The 11760-nt window shown below is 36.2% G+C and overlaps 1 protein-coding gene across 1 annotated transcript in view; it reads left to right on the forward strand.

The window, feature by feature from the left end:
* LOC143228446 (protein piccolo-like) overlaps positions 1–11637 on the forward strand; it is a 162291-nt gene extending 150654 nt beyond the window's left edge. Inside the window, exons 15-20 of the mRNA XM_076459705.1 lie at positions 1653–1799; positions 2152–2238; positions 6990–7094; positions 9697–9837; positions 10403–10513; positions 11404–11637. Of these exons, the coding sequence (XP_076315820.1) occupies positions 1653–1799; positions 2152–2238; positions 6990–7094; positions 9697–9837; positions 10403–10513; positions 11404–11597 (785 nt within the window). The 3' untranslated portion in view covers positions 11598–11637. The remainder of the gene's footprint in view (positions 1–1652; positions 1800–2151; positions 2239–6989; positions 7095–9696; positions 9838–10402; positions 10514–11403) is intronic.
* The last annotated feature ends 123 nt before the right edge of the window (positions 11638–11760 follow it).

The following is an 11760-nucleotide window of genomic DNA, read 5'->3' on the forward strand; positions in this document are numbered from 1 at the left end:
TTGTTAACATTGTTTGTATTATTTATCGTACATTCTACAGAGATTGTTAGTATAATCATACATTGTTAACATTGTTTGTATTATTGATCGTACATTCTACAGAGATTGTTAGTATAATCATACATTGTTGACATTGTTTGTATTATTGATCGTACATTCCACAGAAATTGTTAGTATAATCATACATTGTTGACATTATTTGTATTATTGATCGTACATTCCACAGAGATTGTTAGTATAATCATACATTGTTAACATTGTTTGTATTATTGATCGTACATTCTACAGAGATTGTTTGTATTTATTGTATAGAACATTACAAATAATATTGTAATATTTAAATATTTACATCTAACAGTGTGTAGAACATTACAAGTGTCGTTTCTCCTCCCTCTGTAATATTTAAATGTTTACATCCAACAGTTTGTAGAGCATTACAAGTGTCGTTTCTCCTCACTCTATAATATATAAATGTTTACATCCAACATTTTCTAGCGCGTTACAAGTGCTGTTTATTTATTTACGAATCTCGCATTTATATTTTGAGAAGTTTCGACGCCATATTGAACTGTAAATGGTTACCTCTACTGAAAATCGTTTAATGGTTATTATTTACAATTGTTTTCAGTACCATACCTCGTAACTTTACCAAGATATAGTTACTTTACTTAGACAGTTACAACTCTTCTAGTAGGAGTAGGTTTTATTACCAGATGAAGATATAAAAGTTCCAAGTTTGACTGTGTGGGTATTTGGGTATTGATGTTGTTAAATACCCAGGAGGGTCAGGTACATTTGACCTCTTCCTCCTGAAGATATAAAAGTTTGCCACTTTTAGTTTGTTTTGAATCTCGCGCGAATAGCGGGATTTATTTCACATTATAACACCCTCACTGTTGAAAGAACGTGAATGTTTACTAGAAAAGTGACTGAAACCCACGACCCTCTGATTACGAGTCTAGCGTCTTAACCACAGTTAAATAATTATATATTTAAATTAAAGAACGAGCCTCTTACTGGTCAGACGAAAAGTAATGAACATTGTTGGCATTGTATTTTCTAAAGACATCTGTTATGGGTATTAAAACTTTAAAATAAAGTACAAGTTAACAAAGAAGATATTAACTGAAGATAACCTAATAATGTCGAATCATTGTTTTATATTTTATTTTAATTATAGTTTTCATCCTCATACCAGCCGTGTTGAGAGACATTGTTACTTCAAGTGGGTTTCTCGTCGTCATGAATTTTAACATTGTGGTTGAATAACGCGAGTTTTTTAACAAGCGATTTTGAATTAATGGCCAGACTTTTTGAAATCGCTGAAATTGTGGTAAAATCTTAAGTGAAATACGCTGCTTGATTTCCATTTGAAAAATCGTTTACGTAGTTCTTAGTAATTGCTTTTGTTTAACAATAGTTTTTCACGCTGAAAAGTAAATATAAAATGTTGTTTTTTTTGGGAACTTAATAGATGAGCTCTAAGGTGAATACCGCACTAGTAATAAAACTAAGGTGAATACCGCACTAGTAATAAAGCTAAGGTGAATACCGCACTAGTAATAAAGCTAAGGTGAATACTGCACTAGTAATAAAACTCTTAAAATGTTTCAATTGATTCTTTTTAATCTCGTTTAATTTGCGGTTTTAAGTTTTACCTTCTGAAGATGCGTGGGATCAAATACAACAGAGACCAACAGATGGTGGTAGCGGATACTGTGTTGAAGCAGCCAACGCAACCCGATTACTTGCGAATAAGAAAACTTCGGTACAGTTGACGACTCGAGACGGCTCTCCTGGTAACTTAATCTCAAATATCCGTCTATAAATTTAAAATTAATTGTATTATTTTCGCATGGTTCGTGAAGCGAAGTTAACAATATAAGTGTGTGGTAAATTTGAGAGAAAACGAAAATTATGTGAAGATAATATAGCAGTGGTTATCGAACATTTTAGTATAACACACTTAAGCCTAATTTCTTTAAAAAACTACTGTTGATTTGTGATATCTAACGGTAATCAGTATTATAAAGTGCCAGTTAGTATAGAATATACATATGTGTTTAAAGCTGTTGGAATTTTTCAGCAACTGATCATTTTTATAATGAATATTTTTATGTAAGAGGGAAAATATTTGGAATTTTTATACAGATTTCCACGTTAAACCTAAAATTAAGGATCAAGAAAGAAACACCAGTGTTCATTCCAATAAGTCATGTACATCGGATAGTGAGAAAGGTAGCTTCTTATTATTGACTCCATGTCAGTTAGCCATAATTTTATTATTAAACTCTTGTCAGTTGGCCCTAATATTATCATTAAAACAATGCCACGTAAGGGTTTTTGTTATTATTAAACTCTTGTCAGTAGGTTATAATCTTATTATTAAAACCATGTCATGTAAGACTCCTGGTTATTATTATACTCATGTCAGTAGGCCCTAATATTATCATTACATCCATGTCACGTAAGGATCCTTGTTATTATTAAATCCATATCACGTAAGGCTCCTTGTTATTATTAAATCCATATCACGTAAGGCTGTTATTATTAAATCCATGTCAGCAGGCTCCTGTATCTGCAAATACTGTTATAACGTACAAGCTTTGGCGCCCCCTGAACTATATGTTTTATTACATTATCTTTCTTTAGAATGTAGTGATGGGTGGGAAGTTTCGCCAAATTATTGAACTTTGAACTTTACACTGGCCAGAGCCACACGACATCGTTACAACCCATGTCGCCAAGTCTACTCATACTCTGACGATCATGTATTTTGATACCCTGAGCGTAGTTTCCATTACAAAAAGCTACGTCTTAGCTGTCAACCCAAAGTACAACAAACACCCTGCTTGCTTTATATAATCCATCTTTTGTACGAAGTCAAAGGCATCACAGAGTCAATTTCAACCGTCCAATTGCACAGAAATATTCATAAACGCTGTTTCAGGCACATTGACCATTACGTTTTCGTATGTAATAGCATCAGTAAACGTTTCACTCTCCACCCGCGTGAATTATGCCACTTTTGAACGGATTTGTCGTGAAAGTAACTTGTGCTACTTTTCAAGACGGACATCCATCTTGAATACCTTGTTACTGGTGCCTCACGTGGACTGCTTTTTCTCTGATTTCTTCTGTGTATTTTAAAGTTTCATTCATTGTGCTTGTCAAAAAACAAGTCGATGGTTTTGCAGGTTTGACGACGGGCTTTGTTGCATGAACTAAACTTTCAAATAGAATTCCTCTCATTATCAGTTTAAACTCAGTTGTCTCCTTCCAAAAGAGCAAAACAAGGATATCCTTCAGAGTTCTGTTTTGTTAGTTTTTTTGAAGGAGACAACTTAAACTTCTGGAAATATATGTTTCGGACGATCGTTAAACAGAAGGAAATGAAAATGTTTTTTGTTTTTTTCAGAATTCGCCAAACGTTTCTGATTTTAAACTGGTAGATAATAATGCAGTCTATTTAAAAGTTTAATATTACTTTGATTTAGTATTTTTACCGCTGAGTGTTGTTAGCCTTTTCAATCTGTCAGTTGATTTCAGTATCTTCATATCCTCTTTGTAACATGGTTAGTTTTAGATCCTAAGTGTGCTTTCTGTAATATGTTTCATCTCAGCATATTTTCTTTAGTCTAAAAGCTTGACTGTAGGTAATGTTTCATTTAGTGTAAAAGGGGTGACAACTGTTATAGTGAAGGTATTGCAGTCTGTCTGTAGGTGATTTTGTGCAAGTCAGTTTATAGTGAAGGTATTGCAGTCTGTCTGTAGGTGTTTTTGTGTAAGTCAGTTTATAGTGAAGGTATTGCAGTCTGTCTGTAGGGTGTTTTTGTTCAAGTCAGTTTATAGTGAAGGTATTGCAGTCTGTCTGTAGGTGTTTTTGTTCAAGTCAGTTTATAGTGAAGGTATTGCAGTCTGTCTGTAGGTGTTTTTGTTCAAGTCAGTTTACAGTGAAGATATTGCAGTCTGTCTGTAGATGTTTTGTGCAAGTCAGTTTATAGTGAAGGTATTGCAGTCTGTCTGTAGGTGTTTTTGTTCAAGTCAGTTTATAGTGAAGGTATTGCAGTCTGTCTGTAGGTGTTTTTGTTCAAGTCAGTTTATAGTGAAGATATTGCAGTCTGTCTGTAGATGTTTTGTGCAAGTCAGTTTATAGTGAAGGTATTGCAGTCTGTCTGTAGGTGTTTTTGTTCAAGTCAGTTTATAGTGAAGGTATTGCGGTCTGACTGTAGGTGTTTTGTGCAAGTCAGTTTATAGTGAAGGTATTGCAGTCTGTCTGTAGGTGTTTTTGTTCAAGTCAGTTTATAGTGAAGGTATTGCGGTCTGTCTGCAGGTGTTTTGTTTAAGTCAGTTTATAGTGAAGGTATTGCGGTCTGTCTGTAGGTGTTTTGTTCAAGTCAGTTTATAGTGAAGGTATTGCAGTCTGTCTGTAGGTGTTTTTGTTCAAGTCAGTTTATAGTGAAGGTATTGCGGTCTGTCTGTAGGTGTTTTTGTGCAAGTCAGTTTGTGAAATTTCTATTTTTAGGAAAACTGTGACGTCAGACAAGTTGATCTACATAGGCAAGTAATCACAGATGAACATGACTGTTTTGTTAAAAGGAGTTTGAACCCACGTGTTTTACTAACATCATGAATATATTTATGAAAAGTTTTGGATGTGCCCATCGCGAGTGATGAAACTTGGTTTTAGCGGTGTGAGTCCATTTAAGAAAGGGATATTTTTATTCTGAACACGTATAATTTGTACACACACAACAAGAGAAGGACTGTGCTGTTTTATTAAGTGACTGCTGCACTGTGCTGTTTTATTAAGTGACTGCTGCACTGTGCAGTTTTATTAAGTGACTGCTGCGCTGTGCTGTTTTATTAAGTGACTTCTGCGCTGTACTGTTTTATTAAGTGACTGCTACACTGTGCTGTTTTATTAAGTGACTGCTGCGCTGTGCTGTTTTATTAAGTGACTGCTGCGCTGTGCTGTTTTATTAAGTGACTTCTGCGCTGTACTGTTTTATTAAGTGACTGCTGCACTGTGCTGTTTTATTAAGTGACTGCTGCGCTGTGCTGTTTTATTAAGTGACTGCTGCACTGTACTGTTTTATTAAGTGACTGCTGCGCTGTGCTGTTTTATTAAGTGACTGCTGCACTGTACTGTTTTATTAAGTGACTGCTGTGCTGTGCTGTTTTATTAAGTGACTGCTGCGCTGTACTGTTTTATTTAGTGACTGCTGCGCTGTGCAGTTTTATTTAGTGACTGCTACACTGCGCTGTTTTATTAAGTGACTTCTGCGCTGTACTGTTTTATTAAGTGACTACTACACTGTGCTGTTTTATTAAGTCACTGCTGCGCTGTGCTGTTTTATTAAGTGACTTCTGTGCTGTACTGTTTTATTAAGTGACTGCTGCACTGTGCTGTTTTATTAAGTGACTGCTGCGCTGTGCTGTTTTATTAAGTGACTGCTGCGCTGTGCTGTTTTATTAAGTGACTGCTGCACTGTACTGTTTTATTAAGTGACTGCTGCGCTGTGCTGTTTTATTAAGTGACTGCTGCACTGTACTGTTTTATTAAGTGACTGCTGCACTGTACTGTTTTATTAAGTGACTGCTGCGCTGTGCTGTTTTATTAAGTGACTGCTGCACTGTGCTGTTTTATTAAGTGACTGCTGCACTGTGCAGTTTTATTAAGTGACTTCTGCGCTGTACTGTTTTGTTAAGTGACTGCTGCACTGTGCTGTTTTATTAAGTGACTGCTGCACTGTACTGTTTTATTAAGTGACTGCTGTGCTGTGCTGTTTTATTAAGTGACTGCTGTGCTGTGCTGTTTTATTAAGTGACTGCTGCACTGTGCAGTTTTATTAAGTGACTTCTGCGCTGTACTGTTTTATTTAGTGACTGCTGCACTGTGCAGTTTTATTAAGTGACTTCTGCGCTGTACTGTTTTATTTAGTGACTGCTACACTGCGCTGTTTTATTAAGTGACTGCTGCACTGTGCAGTTTTATTAAGTGACTACTACACTGTGCTGTTTTATTAAGTCACTGCTGCGCTGTGCTGTTTTATTAAGTGACTGCTGCGCTGTGCTGTTTTATTAAGTGACTTCTGTGCTGTACTGTTTTATTAAGTGACTGCTGCACTGTGCTGTTTTATTAAGTGACTGCTGCGCTGTGCTGTTTTATTAAGTGACTTCTGCACTGTGCTGTTTTATTAAGTGACTGCTGCGCTGTGCTGTTTTATTAAGTGACTTCTGCGCTGTACTGTTTTATTAAGTGACTGCTGCGCTGTGCTGTTTTATTAAGTGACTGCTGCACTGTACTGTTTTATTAAGTGACTGCTGCGCTGTGCTGTTTTATTAAGTGACTACTACGCTGTAAAACAACAACACATGTGGTTCCCATTGTCCAAGGAATAAGTCTATAGGCCCGGCATGGCCAGGTGGGTTAAGGCGTTCGACTCGTAATCTGAGGGTCGCGGGTTCGAATCCCCGTCGCACTAAACATTCTCGCCCTTTCAGCCGTGAGGGTGTTATAATGTAACGATCAATCCCAGCATTCCTTGGTTAAAGAGTAGCCCAAACGTTGGCGGTGGGTGGTGATAACTATCCACCTTCCCTCTAGCCTTACACTGCTAAATTAGGGATTGCTAGCGCAGATACTCCTCGTGTAGGTTTGCGCGAAATTCAAAAACGAATAAACAATAAATCTGTTTGTATGAAATAATCAGATATGGATTTCATAATACCAACAATTAAAAATAGAAATAAGTCGTTTCTCTACTTTGTTTCTGGAAACTACACAATGGGCTATGTAAGCTATGCGCCTTATCGCTTAGCCAATATGAGTAAATTAACATCAAAAATAAAAACTCATAAACTGATTTATAATGATAATAAAAAATCGAATCTCGTTTTGCACTTGCTGTAGGTACTACAGTGAATAACATAATTTATGATTGTTAGTTGTATGAAATGAATCATCTTCATTTCGTTTTACTCAGCCGAAAACCTGGCAGGACCAACTCACAAGAGTACAACAAGAGAGACGAAACTTCCTGGAGCGTTGAGTCAAGGAAGTGACATAGACGATAAGTCTGTGGCGTTAGGTATGATGACAGGTTTACTGAACGTGTCTGGTTTGTGGATGTTAGATGTGCTGTAATTTCAATAACAACAACTGTTCCTGTTACTCTCAGAATTTCGTTTCTGTCTCATTCTTTGGTAGAAAAACTGAACTAAACTTTAAACTAAATGGTCTATAAAATAATCTGGTATGTGTGAAGACTTAGGTTAACATACAGTGATATTGTGAAACTTAGCAATTATATCATCGGTATATCCTTAACATGCTGCCAGAAGACTGGTAAACCTGTGTAGACACTGGTAGTTTAGTAGGTTATTCTGTAACAATGTGTATGTATCTGAGATTGTCGTTGTATTTAGTATGAGGACCAAGTGACCAATGTTTATGTATTTCGTGAATAATCTGTATGATATATCTGTAACAATATAACAAAGGGATGTACTTGGAGTCCGTACAAATATCTGTAATAATATAACAAAGGGATGTACTTGGAGTCCGTACAAATATCTGTAACAACATAACAAGGGGATGTACTTGGAGTCCGTACAAATATCTATAACAACATAACAAGGGGATGTACTTGGAGTCCGTACAAATACCTGTAACAACATGACAAGGGGATGTACTTGGAGTCCGTACAAATATCTGTAATAATATAACAAAGGGATGTACTTGGAGTCCGTACAAATATCTGTAACAACATAACAAGGGGATGTACTTCGAGTCCGTACAAATATCTATAACAACATAACAAGGGGATGTACTTCGAGTCCTTACAAATATTTGTAACAACATAACAAGGGGATGTACTTGGAGTCCATACAAATATCTGTAATAACATAACAAGGGGATGTACTTGGAGTCCATACAAATATCTGTAACAATATAACAAAGGGATGTACTTGGAGTCCTTACAAATATCTGTAACAACATAACAAGGGGATGTACTTGGAGTCCGTACAAATATCTGTAATAACATAACAAGGGGATGTACTTGGAGTCCATACAAATATCTGTAACAATATAACAAAGGGATGTACTTGGAGTCCTTACAAATATCTGTAACAACATAACAAGGGGATGTACTTGGAGTCCGTAGAAATATCTGTAATAACATAACAAGGGGATGTACTTGGAGTCCGTACAAATATCTGTAATAATATAACAAAGGGATGTACTTGGAGTCCGTACAAATATCTGTAACAACATAACAAGGGGATGTACTTGGAGTCCGTACAAATATCTGTAATAACATAACAAGGGGATGTACTTGGAGTCCATACAAATATCTGTAACAATATAACAAAGGGATGTACTTCGAGTCCTTACAAATATTTGTAACAACATAACAAGGGGATGTACTTGGAGTCCGTACAAATATCTGTAATAACATAACAAGGGGATGTACTTGGAGTCCATACAAATATCTGTAACAATATAACAAAGGTATGTACTTGGAGTCCTTACAAATATCTGTAACAACATAACAAGGGGATGTACTTGGAGTGCGTACAAATATCTGTAATAACATAACAAGGGGATGTACTTGGAGTCCGTACAAATATCTGTAATAATATAACAAAGGGATGTACTTGGAGTCCGTACAAATATCTGTAACAACATAACAAGGGGATGTACTTGGAGTCCGTACAAATATCTGTAATAACATAACAAGGGGATGTACTTGGAGTCCGTACAAATATCTATAACAACATAACAAGGGGATGTACTTGGAGTCCGTTTCCAGGTAATGGAGACATATTAAGGGGGAACTGTGAATTGAATACAAATACATACATCTATATCCTCTATGAATAAAACGTTTCTCAGTTGGGGGCACCGTGGACACTCATTCTGTCATAAATATTATAGCACGACATTAATTCAGCTAGCGAGGATGTCACCTTTATACCCCACGGATTGTGAACACGCAGACCCATACTCCGACCCTGAGCGAGATCGGCCCACATTTAACAATAACTTTTCATGAAACAAACATTAAGAACAAACTAAAAATAACATTATTATTAGTTCGAAGATATAACGTTTGGGTCAAGGATATCAGAACAGTTGTCCAAGTGCCTCCAGTGAGTCTCACGCCGCTCGAGACGTTCCGATTGCGTAACTTTGTTAACAAGGCACGAGCTATTAATAGTTTTGTTTTTTTCCACGTCGGTCCACCCTTCACTATGAGCACCGATTACATATTTACTGAAAGAAAGAAGTAAAACTGTGTGATGTAGACTTAATTAAAGGATTTCTATAGCAGCTTTTAATACAAGGTAGGATTTAGTGATGTGAGGCTAATATCTACAGGGTGTTCGGAAAGTCACTGTGCAGTTTTGTAATCATATTTTATTCAGTCTATTTCAAGCCAGCAACTGATAGCGGTGTTTAGAAACAAAATAAGAAGGATCCAGGCCTGTATTGATGCCAACAGGGGTCACTTTCAACATTGTTTATAATTGTAATTCATATTTACCTCCTGTATTCTATATTGAAACATGTCTGTTAATAAATATATAAGTGCACAGTGACTTTTCGAACACCCTGTACTTGGGTATTTTAATATATTAGGTAATATTTCACCAGAAATAGAAAGTAATAATAACATTCTTCATCAGCAGACTGTAAACTCGCATCAACTAGTATTTCCAGCCCTGACCTGACCCCAGAAAATGAAATCCCCATTATGACCATTGGACCCACGGGAATCAAAAGAGGGGCTGGGCAGGTTTTTCCACCAAACACGAAGCTAGATGGAGGCAAGTTGTGCATGGTATTCTCAAATAACAGTGTCATAAATATCTTAACTGTGGAGAAAACTGTAGACAGTACGTTTTGAACAATAACACAGTATAGTATGTAACACTTTGTTTTGTTTTTCTAACATTTTCAAGTTGTTCTGCCTAGCAACGTTGATGTGACGTATAATGTTGAAAGCACTTGGAAAGGAACAATAACCAATTACAGTATTCTGAAGTGGAAATACTGAGTTAACCAAGCATATTTCGTTTCTTTGGTATTTTATGTTAAGTGGAAGCTTCCTTAAATGGACGGCAACTGCTTATTGTGGAAATATGAGTGTACAGGACGACGATTAGAAGATCTTCCGCCTGAAGACGAAAAGCGGAACGAATACATTGTTGTTAAACGTAACCCTAAATAAAAAGTGTATATACATTAACCACAAAACACTTGTGTAGCTACTGTACATTTTAATAACGTTCTCTGCTCAGTGTGTTTTATTTAATTACTTCATAATAATTTTCAAGTTTCAAACGATGCTATGGAACCCTTCAAATTTAAATATTCTTCTGTCAATTTCAGTTGAGACGCTAGGAGAAATAAAATTGGGATTTCTGTTGACCAAGGGTCAGTTAGAAGTAGAAGTCTTCTGTGCCTGCCAGTTGCCACTTTCATCCTTAGGTCAACCACCAGGTAATATGATAGAGGTCTAAGTTCCATATTAGGTGGTTATCTGGTTTTAGGATCAGTCAGTCTTGAACGTCGTAAAATATTTTCTGATTTTCTTAATTATAAAACTCATTGGAATAATTATATTTGAAAAACGTCTTAACAGTTTATGGCATTTTTACTGTTATCTTAAAGTTAACCTCAATGATATTGTAGTTACTCATTCTGTGAGTAGTAAGGAAGGGGTTGTACTTCTGGTGAACAGTGTGGCACATAAGAGATCTAGATAGTGAAGGTTTATTGTAAAGTGACAAGCTGAACAAAGGGTCAATTACGCTGAACCCATCACAGGATTCTAACCACGAATTTTAGTTTTGTAAGCCTTCGTTCTGGTCAATAGGCCATTACGAAAATGTGCTACAACTTAATTTCTTGGCATGTGGTAAATTAAAAGCTACAGGAGGGCTATCTGTGCTAGCCGTCCCTAATTTAGCAGTGTAAGACTAGAGGGAATGCAGCTAGTCATTACCACCCACTGCCAACTCTTAGGTTATTCTTTTGCCAACTAATAGTGGGTTTGACCGTCACATTATAACGCCCTCACGAGCATATTTGATTCGAACCCGCGACCCTCAGATTATGAGTCGAGCGCCTTAACGAACTGGCCATCCTGAGCCACCCTAAAGTGTAGTAAACGTTGTTATAGCTGCATAAAAATAAGTAATTAAGGTTCTAATTATTGGCCATCTTTAACTGTTGGAAGATGAATTGATGAAGTGCTTGTTACAACTGTATTACGTGTTAGTAACTCGTGTGAACTATACTTTTAAACTAGTATTCAAAATTATACTAAACAGTAGTTTACCAAACAACTTGTACTTTTGAAAGTTTCACAACATTATCTGTTGTTACAGATACGTACATTAAAACCTACCTGAAGGAAGGAGAAAAACAGATGCAGAAACGTAAAACTCGAATTGTTCGCAGTACTTCAAGTCCGCAGTATCGTCAGACATTAAAATATAGTATGTCAGACATTCAGGGGCGCCATCTATTGGTAAGATATTTTAAAAATAATATTAAATGTTTTTTTAATAAAATGTTTTAAAATAATGCCCCTCGCTAGTACAGTGGTATGTCTACGGATTTACAACGCTAAAATCATGGGTTTGATTCCCTTCGGTGGGCTCAGCAGATAGTCCGATGTGGTTTTGCTATAAGAAAACACACAGTTTAAAATAATATGTATATGCAACGTGTTACATGTCATT

Source organism: Tachypleus tridentatus, chromosome 10, assembly GCF_004210375.1.
Source record: "Tachypleus tridentatus isolate NWPU-2018 chromosome 10, ASM421037v1, whole genome shotgun sequence".
Classification (NCBI taxonomy): Eukaryota; Metazoa; Arthropoda; class Merostomata; order Xiphosura; family Limulidae; genus Tachypleus; species Tachypleus tridentatus.